Here is a 20,321-nt window from a genome sequence, read left to right as displayed (position 1 = left end):
CATTATGAATGACAGTGCCATCTACTATTAGAATCTTAAAACATTTGGGATGATGCATGTGTTATATCACGCTTCATTCGATCTAATAATATGAATATTTATATTTGTTTATGATTATGAATCCAAAACAACAGCCAGATTTAGATGAAGAGTTTATAAGAGAGGAAGATTTGGATGAGGTTATTGATTTGGATGACCAACATACGATCGACCATATTCGTGATGACGATGATGAGGATGAAGAAGCACAAGAACCGATAATGACGACCACCGAAGTAGTGGAAGATGATTGCATCTATACGTTTGAATCACATGAACAATCCGTTTTCTGTTGTCATTTGAGTCATAATGACCGATATGCAATCACAGGTGGACAAGATGATAAAGCCATCATCTGGGATATGATGGATAATCGACTTATCCGATTCGATACCAATGGTCATCACAAAGATTCAATAGTGGCTGTTAAGTTTAATTTGAATTCAACAATGGTAGCCACCGGTGATATGAGTGGTGTCATCATCGTTTGGAACGTGGAGGATGGCAAAAAAATCTATGAGTATGAGGTTGGCAATGATCTGAACTGGTTATTATGGCATAACACTATCGATAATGTTCTATTGGCTGGTACACACGAAACTTGGATGTGGCGATTATCAGAAATAAGACCACAATGTCGGACGTTACAATCATTTGGTTGTGGTAACCTAGTTGCAGAGCTCTTTCGTGATGGACGACGCCTGGCTATGGGTTATGAAGATGGTTCCATAAGAGTATGGAATCTCGAACAGAATCAACTTGCTATCACCATACGAGGAAATCAAGCCCATCATACTACAGTAACATCACTTTCTCTAAGTCTAGATGACAATCTTATAGCTACCGGATCAGCTGACGGTGTGGTCAAAATGATCAACGTGAAAAATCAAAAAGTGATAACTTCATTCAAGCTGGATGATGTGATAGGTGGTGATGATGACGAAAAAAAAGATAACTCGATCGAAAGCCTCCAATTCGGTGGACAAAATTGTCTTATCATTGGATCACTGGATGGCCGTATACAGATTTGGCATGTGCCAAGTCAAACCAAAAGAAATCAAATTGAGTTGTCCAGAGGTGTATCTAAATTGTTGGTAGACTCAAATAATGTCAATATCGTGTATGCCGGATGTTTAGACGGTGTGTTTCGTGTTATTGACATTCTGACCGGTAACATACTTGACGAGAAACGTGGCCATCGTGATCAGATACTTGACTTTGCTATTTCGTCAAAATCCCAATATGCTCTTACTTGTTCAGATGATTCAACCTGTAAGATTTTCAAACTTGTTGAGTACTGAATGGTCATTGTCGTTGAAAATGATTAAAATTCCAGAATTCAAACGAAAATTTGATTTATTCTGTTACTTACTTTGTGGACAGTTCCACGTATGCACGTGTATTATTCTTTTGGTGAAATTAAATTTAATAAAAAACTTGTAAATTTTGTTTACTTAATAAAATTCAAATGCCCAGAAAGAATGAATCGGCGAATAAACAATCAACTGCCCAGTAATCTTATACAGTTGCAAAATTGCATTAAACGCGACCCAGTCGGCTATAAACAGGAGGTATTTTGTCACGTAATTGATGATTTTGTGATAAAAAAATTGACTTATCGCATTTTATTTTATTTTTTAATAGTTTCAGCAGCAATATGAGCATTTTCGATCTTTGTTAGAGCTGTTTCAATTCGATCCATCATCACATGATAACGAATTCATGAATTTAGTCATGTTTTTTGCCCATGTAAGCCATTGCTATCCGAATGATGAATTTGCTGTAGCTTATCCATCGGAATTAATGCGGTTGTTGCGATTATTTTCAACATCATTGAATTCAGAAGTTCGTCTGGTGAGTAAAAGATGGCTTTATTGTTGTATGGACTTAATGATTCGACTTTAAAATACGATAGATTCTAGTAAGAGCGTTGATTCTGATGCGAAACAAGTCGCAATTTGCCGCCAACGATCTAATATCGCTCCTTTTCGAATTACTCAAATGTCCAGATAAAAAATTGCGGGCATTGATAAAACAACATGTCATCACAGATATTAAGAATATGAGCAACAAACAAAGGATGAATACGGTGTTGCAGAATTTTCTCTTTTCCATGTTGAATGATTCGAATGTTGTAGCAGCAAAAACCTCATTGCACATAATGATTGAACTGTATAAAAAAAATGTATGGAAAACGGCCAAAACAGTCAACGTTATTAGTACGGCCTGTTTTTCTCGAATACCCAAGGTATGATTTATGGCTATTTTATTGTCTTGGCTAAAATTAAAATTTGTAATGACTTTATAGATTATGGTCACTGCGTTGAAATTTTTCCTCGGTACTGACCAGGCTGAACAAGATGGTGATAAGCAAGTGGATAGCGATGATTCGGACAGTGATTCAGACAATTTACCATCAGCACAAGAAATTGTCATGGCGAATCGTGTAAATAAAAAAACAAGAAAACGGAAACGTCTTTTACTACGAAGCAAAGAAGTGCTCAAGCGATATCGGAAAAAATCACGACCTGAATCATTCGATTTTTCTGCGATACATCTACTTAATGATCCACAGGGCATGGCGGAAAATCTGTTCAAGATGCTTGAAACATTTAATGAACGTTTTGAGCTGAAACTGTTGCTCATAAATCTAATATCCAGACTGGTGGGCATCCATGAACTACAATTGCTCAACCTTTATTCATATCTACAACGTTACCTACATCCTAAACAACGGGATGTGACCAAATTATTGCAATACGTGGCACAAGCCTCACATGAACTTGTTCCACCAGATTCAATTGAACCATTGTTAAAAGTGATTGCAAACAATTTCGTTACTGAACAAAATTCATCTGAAGTGATGGCCGTTGGTATTAATTCTATCCGCGAAATTTGTGCACGATGTCCGTTGGCTATAAGCGAAGATCTATTACAAGATCTAGTGGAATATTCATCATTTAAGGATAAAAATGTATCTATGGCTGCTAAATCACTCATACAACTGTATCGACAATTAAACCCTTCATTGTTACGACGAAAAGATCGAGGTCGCCCCACTCAAGCTATCCAAGAATCTGTTCATTCAATTCGATTCGGCCAATCGAAAGCCGTGGATTTTGTTTCTGGAACCGAAGTTTTGGATGAATACGAATCTGATCCAGGTGATGAACTAACTGGGAAAGATAATGGTGACAGTGATGGGAGTTGGATCGACGTATCTGATGACGAAGATGAAATCGCTATTGATGATTATGACGATATTCAAAGTGATGCCGACGAAAATGAGGATTCAACCAATTGTAATTCTGTACCTCAAGATCAGAGGGAGAAAGCCAGTCTAATATCGACCAGTCGTATTTTGACTCAAGAGGAATTCCATAAAGTCCGTATGGCTCAACTATCTAAGCATTTACGAGCTGCTCGATCGAAAAAACTGTCAAAAACGACATCGACACAGAATGAAAACGAATCTTCTCTGATCAGCAGCAGCAGCAGTATTGCCAAGTCAGAAATCGTATCATTAAGCTCTATCGAACGACTCTATAAGTCTCAAAAATCAGACAAACAAACTCGGCTAGAGTCGATCGAAGCTGGACGCAAAGATCGTGGTAAATTTGGCTCACGGAAAGGTAAAATAAATGATTTTGCGAGCAAAAGTAACAGGGAAACACGTAAGGGTAAATCTTTTATGATGATCAAACACAAACTACGCCAAAAACGTGGTGGACGATCATTTAAAGATAAACAAATTGCTCTCAGAAATTCTTTATTGAAACGATTCCAATAAATTAATCAATCAACAAAAAATGGTTTATAGTAGGGATTCTTTATTTAATATTTTTGAATAAATTGTTCCCTATTTTGAAGAATAGGGTATAAAAACGGATTATATTTTTGTCGATTACACAGGGACAAAAAAAATTGTTTTAGTTTATTTTGTTAAAGATTTTTGTTGGTGGCTTGATCAAATTTTATCATGAAAGAATCGATCGATTCTGGTATTTGAATAGAAAGATTCAACGTCGTCCGAAACGCATATGGCCATAATCAAGATCACTATATTTGGCTCGTGAACTGAAACGTTTTCCAAACCGTAAATGTCGTTCTTGGCGATTGAAGCGGTCTACATCATCTAAATCTGACCACCGGATAGGAGAAGTGAAAAAGTTATCGAAAACAATCCAAATTCTGTTATCACTTACCGCCATACGGATCTACCGATGCAGTCGTATCGGCCAATCGTTTATAAATGATGCGATATAATCGATCCGATATGTCGTTCAGATTGGTCGACAGTGATGACTTTGATTGTGATGTAGGAATCGTATCGGCTTCCCAATTGGCACTGCTGCTTTGTGCCACCGGTGATGATTCTGCCTGAATACATGACCAATGGACCATGAATACCATGACCAATAGGCAGAGGACAATAGATGCTGTCGATTGTTGTTGTGTCATTGTTCTAAAATGAATGTTTGAATGTTTTTGATAAATGCCAATCGGCTATCGAAATTATTTCTTCTTTTATACCCATTTGTTCGAAGCCTTGTAACATGTTTGCCAAGCGCTTTACTTTTGGCGTGCCAATCTCATCGTCTATACATAGCCAATAAAAGATCCAAATGCATGAACGGAATTTGAATCAACTCAACATTCACGATGATAACAAGGATCGGTTTTATTTTTGTAAACGAATTGACACGAAATGTACACGTTGGCACCCATTTTCCTGACAGAAAAAGTTTTTGCAACATTAATTAATTAGTCAGTTATCGTATCTTTTTAATGCACAAGTTTGTGTTGATGCACGTACGCGCATATTTAAAGGCACGTTTGTTCAAAGTTTTAACCAATTTATTATTCTTGCATATTATCAAACATCCATTTAAGCCTATCGTCATCAATAATAAGAATTTATGAATTTCCATGATCCGGCATACTGATTTAAAATTTGGCTATAGAGATTCCATCAATATATTTTTCGATTAAGTTATAGCTATGCGACCATAGTTGATCAGCAAGTTTCTCATCATCCACCATTGGGTTATAATGAGCGACAGCACAATCAGCATAGTATCGACCATTCGATAGCCAACGCTGCTCAGTCACTGTCAAATAGATCATTGTTTGAGCGCCGTCCCGATGTGATTTACCATAGAAATATGCGACAATTGTTAAAAGGATTCGAAGATACCATATTCGATTATGTTTTATGCCATTGGTAAGCACGGTTCCTGGATGAAATGAATAAGCCAAAATATTGTTTGCGGCTAATCGCTTAGACAGTTCTCTGGCCAGTATGACCAAAGCCAATTTTGAATCACCATATGTTCGAAATGGATGACGATCATACCGTTCTAATCGGTTAATATTTTCTAGGTCGATTTTGCCAAACAAATGTGCCTGTGATGATGTTAAAATGATACGAGCACCCTCGTTAAGTAGTGGCAATAGCAGGTGTATAAGAAGGAAATGACTGAGATAATTGCACTGGAAATGCATTTCCAGACCATCAGCCGTGAATTTCTGTTCGATAGGAATGCCTGTGGCAGCGGCAAAACAAATCAGATAATCTATACGTTGTTTGATCGATAATCGCTTTAAACGATCACAGAATCGGACCACTGAATCAAATGAGCTTAGATCACAATGCTCGACTGTAATGACCGTTGTAGTCATGTTTTCGGCTTGGATTTTCTTATAAACCCAACGAGCGCATTGTTTGCCCTTTTCAATGTTGCGGCAAGCCATGACAATGTGTGCACAATTACGTCGAGCCATATCGAGTACATACTCACTTCCTATGCCAGTATTACCGCCAGTTATAACAATCACTTTTCCGTTTAGTTCGGTATTTTCCACACATATTCCGTTGGTCATGCGGAAATACAATTTGACAGCCACACAAACCACAATAAACAATATGAATGAAGCAAATAAAAACATGATGATGAGCACTTCCTTTTGAAGATGTGTGTTATTCACAATTCGAATGAAACGATCACATCCAAATCACGAGCGAAAATAACTTCCAGGTTTCAGAAAATAGGCATCATGTCCATAATCTTAGTATTATAATACGAAAAAACGAATAATGAATTACAAGAAATGATCAGTATTCAGGTCAGACAAAGACAATACATCCGAATCAATTGGTCAACGGAGAGAAAAAGAGAAAATGAATGCACATATTCGGATGAGCAACAATCTTGTTTATTGCTAGGCTTCTCTTGTTTCAAGCACAAACTCAAAATCATGTATTAAATATGTATACAATGGGAACTCTAATCACAATCTGAGTTAAATCAACTGTGCATAAAATCTATTTGTTTCCATTTCCAAGCGAACGGATATACCAAAGAAACAAGATGCAATAATCATATGAATTGATGAATTTGTTGAATTTATTTCACGCGACAACGATCATTGAAAGAAAGGAAATACAAATAGAAAAATGATACAAATGGGAAAAATTCAAACTTGATAAAAGTTAGTTTTGGACGAATCATGTGCTTCAAAATTGATTCCCCCATTGTAGTTGGTACGTTTCTTGATTACATTGCTGCTCAATAAAGAAATCAGGAAATTAGAGACATATGGTAATAATAGATACACATACCCAATATGCATGTTAGCATCACGATTGCTGGCCTCTTTGGTCCAGATACCGATACGATCCTGTGATTTTTTGATAACGACAAAAGCACCGCAAACATAATCGTTGAAATCGTCGAACCCTTCGCCAATCAGACACAATAGCTGAAATTAAATTAGTAAATGAATGGACGATTTATTCGGCTATAGCCTTACCAATTCAAGCCAATATTTATCGGTACTGTCGTAGGTTTTTTTCATATTAATCAACCAACGTCCTCCACTCTTATTTATTGGATCTTCCCACATTGGACGTATGCCTTTTTTAAAAAAATAATAGGCACAATTAACATTCAATTTGCTTGCAAATTCAATGTGGTTGAATAGGCTGTACGATTAGAATAGAAAAGGGGTTAGAATGGACAATAGTTAAAACAAAAAACAAAAAAAAACGAACCCCCAGAAATCCTCTACAGTATCAACAGAAGTAATATTGAATAGATTCTCTTCAAACACACTGGATACATTCTTGTAGTACCATAGATCCCATGTGTTTTGCAATGGATGTTTTGTTTGAAGTTCGGACACTAACCGAGCTGCAGCCGGTTGTAGTGTTGATGATCCAGTGGCGACAACATCTTGTTCATTAGTGCCGCTTTCCTGTTTTAAACTTTCAGCCGGTTTCTGCAAATGGGAGTTTTCAAAACAATAAATTCCAGGATCATAATTACTTACCTCAGACATTTGGGAGAGTAATGTAAAATGGAATTTGAAAACAATGAAAATGATCAAAAAACAATTTTTCCGATTCTAAAGATGAAAACGTATCAAACAATAGAACAATTTATAGACATTCACAGCAATTCACAGCAGCAATGTGCCTACACGGCGAGAAGCTGACGCAACATAAGTGTATTCATAAATGACGATTTTGAAAATCATTTATTTGGCTTAATCATTTATGTTGTATGTATATTACGACTCCCCACATACAACGATTTATCATGTTGATGATTTGAATCCATTCTATCAATTGAAAATCCAGATGAATGCTTATGCTTAATGGGGGTTTAATGATTATGATGATTATGATGATTATGCAAACATTAAATGGTTCGATTTGAACATACATACAGGTAAAGATGAATGAAAACTAAGTTTTTTTTTATCATTTCTTTTCATTATTAGATTAGGATTTGTAGTCATCATTTATTGATTTCATAGGAGAAAGGTGATCCACCTTTTGGAGCAAATGAGTAGTCATTCATCGCTCAATAGTTCATCGATGGATTTGGTGATTGAGAATTTTTTCACGAAAATTGAAAACCAATCTACAATGAGCCATGATGATCATGGATCATTGGATAATGCGGCCATCTTATTGCAAGGTTTGTGTGTTTGTATGGTCAATTTTGAGCCCTTTAAATGATTGATGAATGTTGTTCGTATACTATAGAAACTCAGAAAGTGAAACGTTCAAACATCATGCTTCTATTACGAATGATATTAAAAGAGCTGTACAAACACCGTTCCAAAGTTACGTTGACAAACGAATGCAAAATACTTTTTGACCACCTGTTTGTCTGTCTCGAGAATTGCCTACAACATGGTCTCAAACGTAAGCGATATTTCTATTTGTTTGTATGGTAAAATGATTGATCCAATATGGTAGCTCGAAAACAAATGTTTGGTGCGAAATTGGAAATATGGACAATAATCGAATTGACTAGCAAATTCGGCGATGACGTATCTCGAGAGGTGATCGAGAGTGTTCGACATTTACCTAAGATTCGAACTTCGCTAGGTCGAGCACGAGCCTGGTTTCGGTTAAATTTGATGAAAAAACGATTGGCCCAATCATTTCAACAATTGGTTGATCATCGTGACACGCTGCTCTACGAGTATTATGACGTCAATTCCTTGATGTTATCCGATGATAGCAATGTACTTTGTGGTCTTCTCGTTGGCCTCAATTCATTCGACTACAGTGTCTACATCAAAGAGGAAATTCCTCGATTTTTCTGATACAGTTATCGATCTACGGTTTTATCTTCGTGATCAAGCAGTCGCTAACTGTCGAGATCTTGATCAAATTCTCAGTGATGTCAATGGATTCAAGTATGACTTTTTTGTTTTTCAATTAATTTACTACTTACTCATATTTGATTTCTTCATTAGCGACGAGGAGACTGTTGTAAATTTACAGCAATTACTTGATCAGAATAATTACCTTGAACAAGTGAATCAACGTCTTGAGTAAGTTCATCATATTTCACCATAGATTTAATCTGTTGCAATTCTATCTTATAGATCGACAATCAAATCGTTGGAGATCAAAATAGAAACATTCGGCCAACAAAATGACCAACATCATCAGGAGCAGAATGAAACAACTGATGAATCAAAATCGGTTCTACAAATCGGCACTTTACTGGCGCAGAAGGAACAGGAACTGATGCTAGAACAGCAAGCCAAACAAATGTTAGAAACTCGCCTTGAAGATGCAATAAAATCAGGACAAGAAGCTGAAACGGCACGTAATCTGCTAGAAAGGGATATCCAAGAGAAACAGGATGCCATCATCACATTACGGGTTCAACTTGAAGAGGTGAAAACAATCAACATACAGTTATTCAAGAAGATGCAGGACAAGGATTGCCAACTTAAGGAAAAAAATAACCAGCTTGTCGAATGTGAAAGCAACATCAATCAACTAACCAAAGATTTGCGACTTTTGCAACAAAAGTATGTGTTGTTTCAATCCAAGGATTCTTTATGGTTGCTAATGCTAATAATTGATAACAGACTAAGTCAACAAAATGAAGAAAGGCGTGCAAAAGAATTAGCTGAAAATTATCAACGAATAATCGACGAACAACAGGAACAGATGACTCGTATGCAATTGGAATTGGATACGGCTCGTATCAAACAATCAGAACAAATACATTTCCAAGAGGCGTACAATCTATTGAAAAAAAAGTTTGATGAAAATGAATTGGCACTGGAAGAGATTGGAAAACAATTACAAGAGTTAGTATACATAGTTCACATGACTAAGTTATCCATTTATTCTGAATTCTGTCACTCGGCAGTTCGAAATTGGAGATTGAATCGTTGCGTGAATATAATGGCCACCTTAAGGAGGCAGCTTGGGCTCGTGATAGTGATGTCAATTGCTGTAAACATTGTGAACAAAAATTCACTATCTCACGTCGAAAGGTAAGTCTCTTCGTCTTCAAATTAAAGTCAGTGTATTCATGTCTGGAAATAGCATCACTGTCGTAGTTGTGGCGAGATATTCTGCAATAATTGTTCCAACAATGAAATGCCATTGCCATCGAGCAAGAAACCTGTACGCGTTTGTGATCATTGTCATGCCTTCCTACTGGAACGATTCTCCACATCTAACTGACACATTCACGATGGCTTGGATTCCTAATGTAAAAGAATGTCGCTTTTAATCATTTAATAATTGGTCGAACATTGTGGCCATGATAATAATGATTGAATTTGAATCACCAAGAGAGATGATTTGCTATACCACCTTGCTGGACAAATGACTTAATTGGGTGTATATAGCGGACCATTTTAATTCGCGTCCGTTTGAGTTTTGTTTGCTCAATACATACACACATCTAAAATGAATACAATGTTGGTAGGCTGAGTCAAATGATTTGTATGCACAATCACAACATGTGACATCATTGTCTCTTTGTCTCTATGTTTTATCTTTGACTAACAATTGACTGAGATTTGGTTTCCTTCAGATTATCATCATCAATAATATTTTTATATTATAAATAAAATCTTTGATCAGCCAATTGGCAATCGTTCGAACAAAACAGCATGGATCAACATTCTAGAGGTTACAAGAATCGAGGCAGTGATATCGATGATGTACGTCGTCGTCGTAATGAAGCGACGGTTGAATTACGTAAAAACAAACGCGAAGATGCCTTGCTCAAAAAGCGTAACATAACTATCACGAACGATTGCCAAGATAGTTCCAATGTTGACGGAGTGATCGAACCGAAATTGGTACTTGAAGACCTAAATTCTTTGGTCATTGCATCCATGAGTCCGGATCCAGATGATAAATTGACCGCCATCAAGAATGCTCGAATGTTGTTATCGTCGGATAAGAATCCGCCTATCGATGAGATAATTGCAGCCGGAATTCTGCCTCCTTTGATCGATGCATTAAAGTACAGTAATGTGCCTACCTTGCAGTTTGAAGCGGCCTGGGCTCTCACCAACATTGCCTCAGGTACGTCGATCCAGACGCGTAAAGTTGTTGACGAAGGAGCAGTTCCGTTGTTGGTGAATTTGCTTGTGTCGCCAAACGAGAACGTTGCCGAACAATCGCTATGGGCTTTGGGCAACATCATAGGTGATGGACCAGATCTTCGTGACTTTGTCATCGAAAGTGGTGTTCTTGAACCTTTAATCACGATACTACATCGCTATCCTTCTCCATCTTTTTTGCGTAACCTGTCTTGGGTGATTATTAACATGTGTCGTAACAAGAATCCTCCCCTTCCGATTACCGTATTGGTGACAATATTGCCTGTATTACAAAGCCTATTACAACATTCACAGGATACTTCCATCCTTGTGGATGTTGTATGGGCGATTTCTTACATAACTGATCATGGCAATGAACAAATACAGATGGTCATCGATTCCGGCCTCGTCTCCTTTATCATACCACTATTACATCATGAAGATTTAAAGATTCAAACACCGGCATTGCGGGTCATTGGTAACATTGTTACCGGTACAGACGATCAAACACAATTCGTACTTGATTCGAATGTGCTCGCTTATTTGCCGCCATTATTGAACCATACAAAAGAGAAAATCAAAAAAGAAGCACTATGGTTCCTGTCAAACATAACAGCCGGCCGTATTGACCAAATCCAGACATTGATGGATCACAACATCATACCGACCATAATCGAAAATCTGGACCGTGGTAGTTTCCAACTACAACGAGAGGCAGCCTGGGCCATTTCCAATATGACCATGAATGGAACAAAGGAACAGGTCAGATATCTAGTTGAACAAGGAGTCATAGAGCCCATGTGTAAATTACTCACCGTCAAGGATACTCAGATATTGCAGATATTGCTCGAAGGTCTTATCAAGATATTCCATCATTATGAAACACAAGTGAATGTAATTGCAGATGAGATTGAAAAATGTGGCGGTCTCGATACAATTGAATCATTACAACACCATGAAAATGATCAGATCTATAAGTTTGCCTTCGAAATCGTGGATAGATTCTTTGATAGCAACACTGAAGATATACCAGAATTGGTTCCACAGGCTAATGATACCGAATTTGGATTTAACAACAATAATAACGAAAATGTTCCCAATCATCAGAATCAACAACAGTTCAATTTTTAATCTACAAAATCAAACGAAAAACCTTTTATACAATTATTTTAACTTATAACCTACTTGATTGACATTAATTTTTTGCTGAATAAATTCTTTTGTTATTACAATTTTATTAATATATTTTTTTGTTATTATTCTCTTACTAATCTCCTTTTACACTTTGATCTTGCGAATAACCTCATTTCTTTTGGATAATCAATGGGCCCACATTATCGCCAGTTAACTCATTGTGTTTGTTGTGAGTGCCATCACAATATGGAAACTGGTGGCATAGAATCAAATAATTTAGATAGAGTATATATTTATAATGAACTGAGGATAATATCGATACATACTTTTTCCGATTTCCAGCAGCGACAGAAAACAGCCTTCTGGTCAAGATCTTCAATATCGAAACTATGTACCACTTTAACGTTGTCTAGATCGATCTTTCGATTCATTTTTTGTTTATTACCACCACAGCAAGAACTAGTCTTGTAGGTTAAATAAACACCATAACAAACAGCTAACGCTGTAGTTAGCCAAGGTAAAACTTCGTAACCTACAAGCCAAATGGTGAAAAAATTTAATTAGAAAAATTAAAATTTTAGCGATAAAGAAATTCTATTTACCAATCATGCTAAGGTTGTCGTCGCTCTTAAGATGGTAAACTAAACGTGACCGTTGCAAACATTAAATAGGAGCAGCGAATGGCTATTTCGACTCGATAATATCAAGGTAGCATTAATCAAATTTGGATGATGTGTCCATGAAAATGTTTCGTAAGAACTATGTTCCTATTCATAATTGTCGGAATTTTGATGCCCATTTATCTGCTTAAATTGTACGTGGGCTATAAACATGAACAGATTCGTACTCGATACACAATAAACGGTAATGGAAAAGTGGTTGCTTTTTTTCATCCATTCTGCAATGCCGGTGGTGGCGGCGAAAGGGTCATGTGGTCTGCCATCAAAGCTCTCCACCAACGATACCCACAGCATTGTTATATCATCTATTCTGGTAATCCGTTGTTTTTTTCATTTGAAAAGTTTTCATTGATTACACCATTGCTCTCATTATAGACAATTATAATGTACAGCCGTTAACGATAGTGAGAAAAGCAAGCCAAACATTTCAATTGGATTTGGCTGTCGAAGAGATGAAAGTGCACTTCATACAGCTTCGACTATGTTGGCTACTTTTGGCTAAATATTATCCCATCTTTACTTTGCTTGGCCAGAATATTGGTTCGTTTATTGTCGGACTGGAAGCGATGCTTCGATGTCCTCCTGATATTTACATCGATACTATGGGCGCCAGTTTCACTTATCCATTGTTTCGCTTGGTTGGCTCGGCAAAAGTAGCCACATACACCCACTATCCAATGATTAGTGCCGATATGCTACAAGTGGTAGCCTGCAATCAATCCACATTCAATAATCGATCCATTATTGCCCAAAGTCAATTATTGACCAAAATCAAGCTAGTCTATTATCACTTGTTGGCATTTTGCTATCGAATGGCCGGAAACAGTGCTAACGTCGTCATGGTTAATTCTACATGGACACGAAACCATATAGAAGCGCTTTGGCGACGAACCGTAGTCGTTGTTTATCCACCATGCAATGTGGACAATCTAAGTTGTCTTAGCCTAACCAATAAGAAAGCCAACATGATCATATCGTTGAGTCAATTTAGACCGGAAAAAAATCATCAACTACAATTAAAATCGATATCAAGATTGATCGACATTTTGCGTGAGAATGGATCCACTGAAAGACCACTGTTGGTCATGATTGGTAGTTGCAGAAATGAACAGGATGAAAAATTAGCACAAAGTCTAAGCCAACAATCGATAAAATTGGGTATCGAGGATTGTGTCCAATTCAAATTGAACATTCACTATGATGAAATGGCCCGTCTGATAGAAGAGGCTAGCATGGCAATCCATACAATGACTAATGAACATTTTGGCATCAGTGTTGTCGAATTTTTAGCTGCTGGATTATTAACCGTTGCTCATAATTCTGGTGGTCCGAAATTGGATATTATCACCGAGAATGAGACAGGATTCTTGGCTGAGGACTGTGATCAATTCGCTCATCATCTGTATAGGATTATGCAATTGTCGGCTGATAACAAACATATGATTCGATTAAAAGCGAGAAAATCATTGGAACAATTTTCGCAGCAAATGTTTGAACAATCATTCTGTCAACATATGTCTTTATTGCTTTGATCAATGCTAATGTTTCTGACCTGAGACAGTCATAAAGTTGTCGGCAAGTGAGCCAAGGAAACCGCTGTTAATAATAAGTTTATCAATTTAATCATTGTTTTTTTCATCGGACTAATTGTTTGTTGTACGTACCCTAACTCTTGGTGATGTTCAACTCTTTTCGATGCATCGGGCGTTTGTTCGCTGTTTGTAGTGATCGTCGTCATAGGAGAATTTCTGCCCATAATTTTTGTCATTTTATCAATCTCTTCATCCAATGAAGATAGATTCTTATCTAAGCGACTTTTTGATGTAATTGTCTGATGTTGCTCGGTCGTTTGATTGGTTTGAGAGCCAGTATGTTCATGGCTATAGTTTACTATGTATTCTTTGGCTACCTTAAATGTAACGAATGAATATCCAAGTTCAGAATTTTGTGGCAAATACCAGCTGAACGAATGGATAAATTCGATAGTGGAACAAAATTTTTGGGGCTGACAAATGGACAGAGAGCATATGACAGCAGCTAAAAGATCATCAGACATGATGTAAATTTTGTCACGAGGGACGTTCACAGCAAATGGCGATTCGTGTTGATCCACTGTTAGTTTTAATTGATCATTTATGGCATCCAGGATTTGCCGCATGCAATTCAATTTCGCCAAAGGTGTGCACAAAAGTGAACATTGTAGTTCATTGAATTTGGCTGCAATTGCTTCCGATATAGCAAAATTTTCGAACGCTTTCTGTGCTCCAAAATCGGTCGGCTTAATCGTTCGTGTTTGGTTGTTCATTGCTCGGCATTTGCTTACAAATATTTCATCTTGTTTGTACATTCGCTTTTGAACCATGTCTAGTAGGCGATCATAAAGCAATCCAATTGAATAGCTTTCAATGGTCGAGCTCAACAGTTCGTTGCTGTTTCGTAACGATTGATTTTGGTTGCGACATTCTTCGGTGAACACCTATATAATAAGTCGGTATTTTTGGTCAGATTTTTAGACCATCCAAATGATAGTTTGGGCAATACTAACTGCAACGTTTTGGTCGATAATTTTTTTCAACTTGGCCGCCACATCTTCGAGGTAATTTGGCAAAAGAATGTACGTGTCGACCACTTGTTTTATTTCGTCATTCAGTCGATCCAGATCAGCTGCCGATATTTGTTGTAGAAATTGTTGACAACTATATTAGATATAAAAAGTTTATCAATGAAAATAAAAGCGACAATTAAGCAAAAACTAACTCTTGGAAAGTAACCACTTGGATTTCATTAGATCGTACATCGAAGCTTTCATAATTGAGCTTTGAATTCAATGAAGTGATCAACGGCTTTTCGCAGATGAATATACTGTACTTTTGATTGGCCTAAGTGAATGTCGAATGACATTATCAATATGAATTAGTCATCAAATCATACTTACGTTGTTGTATGCTTTCTCTTCGTTCAAAATGCGAATCGTTTCGTGGTTAACACCACCAAATCCTTTGGTAACTTTAATGAGATTACCATCAATTTGAACATGGAAATTTTGTTTACTATTGTAAGGCAAAAAGTGGCTGTAAACAGGACCATTAAGCGAATAAATGATAATATAAATTGTAATTCAATCACCATAGAATGTACGTACGATTTTAGTAATGGTGATGGCTTAAGAATGTGCGAACAAATGAACTTATCATTTAATTGTTTCGGTTCATATGAGCCATTAACTGGAACACAGATATGGAAACAATTATCGATAATTTCATCGTAACGCTTCCTAAAGCTATTCTACATACAATTCAACAATAATAACAGATTATCATCGTGATCAGATTAAGTTGATTTATATGACTAAATTACTAACCATTAAAGTTCGGAAGAATAAATTCTCATCCAAGGAAGCCATTATTAATTAAAACTGAGTTATCAACAGAAGATTCTTAATCAAATAAACAAATAAATATATATAATATGTAACAGAGATCCACCTCCAGATGGTGTTGAATACAAAATACTTGTTTTATAAAATAAGCGTTCATTTATTGAATGATGATGATAAAAAGAGTATGATTAAAATCGAATAAATTTGAATTAATATACAAAATTATTAAAATTTATCTAATTCGACCATAATGACTAGTTATGCCGTCGGTGAGTGGATGACGGTGGCTATGAATATTGGTTTGTCCAGTTAACTGATTGTTGAAGTTCGATTCAATTTATCCAATGGATGACTTTTGCCATACGTTTTCTTTGATTTTTTCTCAGACGCCAAAGTCGTGGACATTATGGCCGATTCAATGGAAGATTTCGTTGATGATGAAGAATGATTGAAAGACTTGGACGATTTTAATAGGCTATTGAAGATAGGAGGATGATCGGAGGGTCGATTGTCTGTGAATTTGCTCTCATCCGGGCAAACACTGGCCGCTGTATTTGGAATCGATGATGAATGTTGCCTATAGGTTTCAAGTTGTTCGGTTCGTCGTCGAACAAATCCATCAATATGGCTACACTTTGTCGCATTGTCATTGTTGCAATGATGAGATGTCATCTGCCGTAAGAATTGCAAATCTAGAGGAGTCATTAACACCGTTTTGCAATTACTACATTGATTCTTAAAACGACTACAAACAACTTTATCTGCATTTAAATGATCATCATCGGCCATGTTGGGCAAACTGCATGTTCGATGCAATGGCTGGAGCAATTGATGACAGATCGTCATCTCATTACGTGGCCATTGGTCATGGTGACCAGGAATAACAGTTACTCTAACACAATCGTTGTCATTATTGTTGCTGTCCATTGAAGATCGGACAGCCAAACTTTTTTTGCATTTTTTCAATGAACTATCCGATGATGATACATTAGTCGTCGTGGGCAATAATGGTGAATGAATGTAGCAATAATTGTTGTCCAACATGATCATCTGGTCATACGATAAGGCTCGTTTGAGTAAACCACCACTGCTCGTTTTATCCGAGTATTGCGATCCGATGGCTGTCAGATGAGCATGATATTCACAGGATGATAAATATACCGGCAGACATTCGATTTGATCGTCAATATGGGTCGATGGATGAGCGGCTGTTGCATTACTGTTGGTTGATGGAGGAGGTATCGGTGGTTTCATCAGACGTGAATAGACGAGAGCCGATGAGACATCCAACTTGACTTGGTCACTCACACCGGTGTTCCATTCATTCGAATCATATGTTTCATTGGTCGCCGTTGATTCTTTGGATTCAAATTGGCAAGCCAAATTGGATACGAGACCATTTTTGGCTGTAATATTCTTTTTGAAAAGTAAGTTATTACTGGTTCCGATAGTTGGTACACAGACCGCCGCCGCTACCGAATTGGTTGGCTGTTTGTTTTCGAAATCCTCGATTCTTTCTCTAACTCGTGAACCTTTAATTTCTACTCGCTTAAACATAGTTATTCGACTTAATTCCTGCTTGGCCGTATTACAGTTGTCTTTGGGCCATTGATTTTTGTCTGATCGAATTAAAGTCTCACGTCTTCTGTTATTAGATTGCGATCGAAAAATTAGGTCATCTTTGGTGTTGCATTTTGGTGGCCAAGACTTTCGTCTATGAAACCTAAATACATTTTCTTTATCCGTTTCGGCTTTACGGTGAAACAGGTCGCGTTCACGAGTTTGTATCAGGAAATTCTTTCCTCTCGATGATGATTGTAGACCATCACAATTGCTCACACACGAACTTTGAAGTTCAGAATCGGAATTTGATTTCCACATCATAGTATTCTTATTATTGCTAGTCAAGATTAAAAATTAAATCAAAAACATTGATTACAAGTTAAAATACTTTGAATGACAGTACCTGGCAGCGAGCATTCCTTGGTAGATGATCAACTGTTGAAGGAAGGCAGGATTTGGACGGATCGTACTACGATGAGTACGGACATATCGCAGTGCTTCATCAAGATCATAGCATTTTTCCTTCATAATGTAAGCGACAACAACACTGGCCGAGCGAGAAATGCCCTTTTTACAGTGGACCAATACTTTGACACCTTCGTCTCTATGAATCAAATAAAATTGAGCAAAATGACGATAAAACTCGGGAATGATTGATAACTTACTTTGCTTTTCGAATGTAATAGTAAGTATCATTCAAATGTCGGAGCATGTCAGTTGCTTCATCATCTTCGACTCGGATATTGTAGTAATCAAAATAGCCCGGAAAATAGTTGTCGATTTCCGATGTAACGTTTAGTATTTTTTGTACCCTGTGTATGTACGTGTGGTCAATTTAAATGTCACCAGTTAGCATTATACGAACCCTTTGCCTTTGAGTTCTTCAAAATTAGAAGCATTCCATTCGGAACCAAGGTACAGATAGTCGAGTATTTTTGATGGCTCTTCGAGTTGCCCCATGATCCGAATCATTTCCTTGTCAATAAAGGATTTATAATCACTTAGATCACGACCAAGATGCGTTTCCAACTTGGAGCGAATTTCTTTGGAAGTAACCTGCTCCAAATCGACTGAGATCATCACTTCGCGCAGTTTGGCGGTGATTATTTCTTCGAATTTCTTGTTATCACTTGACCTGCCGATAAAAGATAAGGACCATAACATCATATATTGTAACAAAATTGCTATATAGAATTACCTGGTTAGATCAATGACATTATTGTACGTGCCTTCCCATTGGTCGTTCACCGTATACCTGTGTTTATTTGGTTTAAGAGAAAATGAACAACAATGGTTCAATGACAAACATAGGACCAACCATTCATGTAGACATCGAGAATTCGATTTTATATTATTCTGGTAGGAAATGACCCATCGATGAGAGCCACTCCCTTCATAGTGGTTATTTTTGATTGATTTCTTTGTTGCCAAATGTAGCGATTGGAATATGGACCACATGGCCTGTACGGACACTGGTTTAAATATGTGATGACGATGACCAGTAGTGATACGGAATCCACTGTCAAAACAAGGCATACAAGAATATTGATATCGGTGTGTAAACAAGTGTTTATTTCATAAGACTAACCCGTCTCCATCTAACATGATTCTCATGTCTTTCCAAATAGGTAAAACCAGGCCGATGGTCGCTTCATTCTCATAGTCGATTCCCAACAAGCAACTTTGATCCGATTCATTGGCAACAACCAATAGATACCTTGTACGATCTAAATCCAATTGTGATTCCAGTCTTACAGCCTATAATCATAGAATGTGAATAATATAAGACAAGTAAAAGACAAAACAGAATTGAACTTGAATACCATTTTCATCGTATCCTCTGGTCTCAGAATCTCCAATATCGCTTTGAGATGTTTTTGTATTAATTCACTAATGGCAGCTGTAGTGGCTGCCGCAGTTGTCCTCGAATATCGATGACATTCATTGTGTGGAAAAATGATATCTGCATCCCTAACGGCTATGTAGATTTCATTTGATCTGACCATCGTGGTCGAATCGGATATGTTCGCTTGTTCGTTGTTAGAATGGCCCATGGTGGCTTCTTTCGTGGAATTGTCATTTTGTTTATTTGTTTGATGCGATAAGTTATTAGGAACTGCTGCTGATGATGAGTTACCTGCTGGAACAATCCGTTCAATTGTAATCATGGCCATTTGTCGTCACCAGCGTAACTAACGGCAACACCGTTACCCACCACCAACCAAAAATCAAATATCAACAAACCATGACACAAAAGTAAACAGATTTTCGAAATTCACAAACGAACTGATCGTAATTTCAATAGATTGAGTGAAAAATGAGGATAAAGATGAAGAAAAATAATCATGGAATTATCCTATAGGATTCTTGGACTACGGATTAAATCCACAACAAATGAGATGGAAAATTTGTTTATCTTAAACTTGTGTTTTTTGTGTTTGGCAGTTTTGCTCAGTGGTTGAGGTTTGTCGATAAAACTAGCCTATACCAAAATGCACCCGTGTCGACAATAGCTTACCACTTGCACATCATGAATGGCCGTGGTCAAGCAGCAGTTAAGAGTTTGTCTGTTAACCACTACCACCACTACAGAGAATATTGATGAATATTGAGGAAACATTACTATCGTAAAATTTAACGAGAAA

The 20,321-nt window shown here is 37.1% G+C and overlaps 9 protein-coding genes across 9 annotated transcripts; 4 read left to right on the top strand and 5 right to left on the bottom strand.

Annotated features, from left to right (window-relative positions):
* The first annotated feature begins 35 nt into the window (after positions 1-35).
* Positions 36-3,928, top strand: LOC124497038 (protein SDA1 homolog). The gene is made up of 4 exons (XM_075735853.1): positions 36-1,270; positions 1,752-1,893; positions 1,955-2,080; positions 2,348-3,928. Exons 1-4 carry the CDS (start codon positions 111-113, stop codon positions 3,827-3,829), a joined length of 2,910 nt encoding a protein of 969 aa, XP_075591968.1. The 5' UTR covers positions 36-110; the 3' UTR covers positions 3,830-3,928.
* On the bottom strand, positions 3,853-4,720 carry LOC124496996 (uncharacterized). Its single transcript, XM_047060583.2, has 2 exons — positions 4,245-4,720; positions 3,853-4,180 (listed from the first exon to the last, which is right to left on the bottom strand). Exons 1-2 carry the CDS (start codon positions 4,498-4,500, stop codon positions 4,059-4,061), a joined length of 378 nt encoding a protein of 125 aa, XP_046916539.1. The 5' UTR covers positions 4,501-4,720; the 3' UTR covers positions 3,853-4,058.
* A 154-nt stretch (positions 4,721-4,874) lies between these two features.
* Positions 4,875-6,308, bottom strand: LOC124496940 (retinol dehydrogenase 12). Its single transcript, XM_047060516.2, has one exon. The coding sequence runs from the start codon at positions 5,986-5,988 to the stop codon at positions 4,987-4,989; it is 1,002 nt and encodes a 333-aa protein (XP_046916472.1). The 5' UTR covers positions 5,989-6,308; the 3' UTR covers positions 4,875-4,986.
* A 116-nt stretch (positions 6,309-6,424) lies between these two features.
* Positions 6,425-7,530, bottom strand: LOC124496985 (eukaryotic translation initiation factor 4E). The gene is made up of 5 exons (XM_047060572.2): positions 7,372-7,530; positions 7,094-7,320; positions 6,853-7,024; positions 6,662-6,801; positions 6,425-6,604 (listed from the first exon to the last, which is right to left on the bottom strand). The coding sequence occupies exons 1-5, from the start codon at positions 7,378-7,380 to the stop codon at positions 6,517-6,519; spliced, it is 636 nt and encodes a 211-aa protein (XP_046916528.1). The 5' UTR covers positions 7,381-7,530; the 3' UTR covers positions 6,425-6,516.
* Positions 7,531-7,617: 87 nt separating this feature from the next.
* LOC124496787 (RUN and FYVE domain-containing protein 2) lies at positions 7,618-12,161 on the top strand. Its single transcript, XM_047060359.2, is given in 10 exon segments — positions 7,618-7,772; positions 7,825-8,024; positions 8,093-8,254; positions 8,309-8,643; positions 8,645-8,754; positions 8,815-8,892; positions 8,947-9,381; positions 9,442-9,666; positions 9,729-9,855; positions 9,908-12,161. Coding segments are annotated over 9 exon segments (1,749 nt in total). The 5' UTR covers positions 7,618-7,772; positions 7,825-7,888; the 3' UTR covers positions 10,049-12,161.
* Kap-alpha3 (karyopherin alpha3) lies at positions 10,072-12,161 on the top strand. Its single transcript, XM_047060417.2, has one exon. The coding sequence runs from the start codon at positions 10,483-10,485 to the stop codon at positions 12,049-12,051; it is 1,569 nt and encodes a 522-aa protein (XP_046916373.1). The 5' UTR covers positions 10,072-10,482; the 3' UTR covers positions 12,052-12,161.
* LOC124497016 (CDGSH iron-sulfur domain-containing protein 1) lies at positions 12,024-12,794 on the bottom strand. Its single transcript, XM_047060606.2, has 3 exons — positions 12,657-12,794; positions 12,381-12,586; positions 12,024-12,307 (listed from the first exon to the last, which is right to left on the bottom strand). Exons 1-3 carry the CDS (start codon positions 12,661-12,663, stop codon positions 12,224-12,226), a joined length of 297 nt encoding a protein of 98 aa, XP_046916562.1. The 5' UTR covers positions 12,664-12,794; the 3' UTR covers positions 12,024-12,223.
* Alg11 (ALG11 alpha-1,2-mannosyltransferase) lies at positions 12,775-14,357 on the top strand. The gene is made up of 2 exons (XM_047060439.2): positions 12,775-13,047; positions 13,110-14,357. The coding sequence occupies exons 1-2, from the start codon at positions 12,816-12,818 to the stop codon at positions 14,264-14,266; spliced, it is 1,389 nt and encodes a 462-aa protein (XP_046916395.2). The 5' UTR covers positions 12,775-12,815; the 3' UTR covers positions 14,267-14,357.
* On the bottom strand, positions 14,230-20,219 carry ssh (Protein phosphatase Slingshot). The gene is made up of 11 exons (XM_075735852.1): positions 19,500-20,219; positions 19,265-19,434; positions 18,995-19,195; positions 18,875-18,931; positions 18,542-18,811; positions 18,342-18,488; positions 18,080-18,280; positions 16,451-18,013; positions 15,670-15,805; positions 14,399-15,210; positions 14,230-14,330 (listed from the first exon to the last, which is right to left on the bottom strand). Exons 1-11 carry the CDS (start codon positions 19,848-19,850, stop codon positions 14,273-14,275), a joined length of 3,966 nt encoding a protein of 1,321 aa, XP_075591967.1. The 5' UTR covers positions 19,851-20,219; the 3' UTR covers positions 14,230-14,272.
* Positions 20,220-20,321: the final 102 nt, after the last annotated feature.

This window comes from Dermatophagoides farinae, chromosome 2, assembly GCF_024713945.1.
Source record: "Dermatophagoides farinae isolate YC_2012a chromosome 2, ASM2471394v1, whole genome shotgun sequence".
Taxonomy (NCBI): Eukaryota; Metazoa; Arthropoda; class Arachnida; order Sarcoptiformes; family Pyroglyphidae; genus Dermatophagoides; species Dermatophagoides farinae.
Note: the sequence above shows the minus strand (reverse complement) of the source record. Positions and strands in the feature narration are given on the sequence as shown.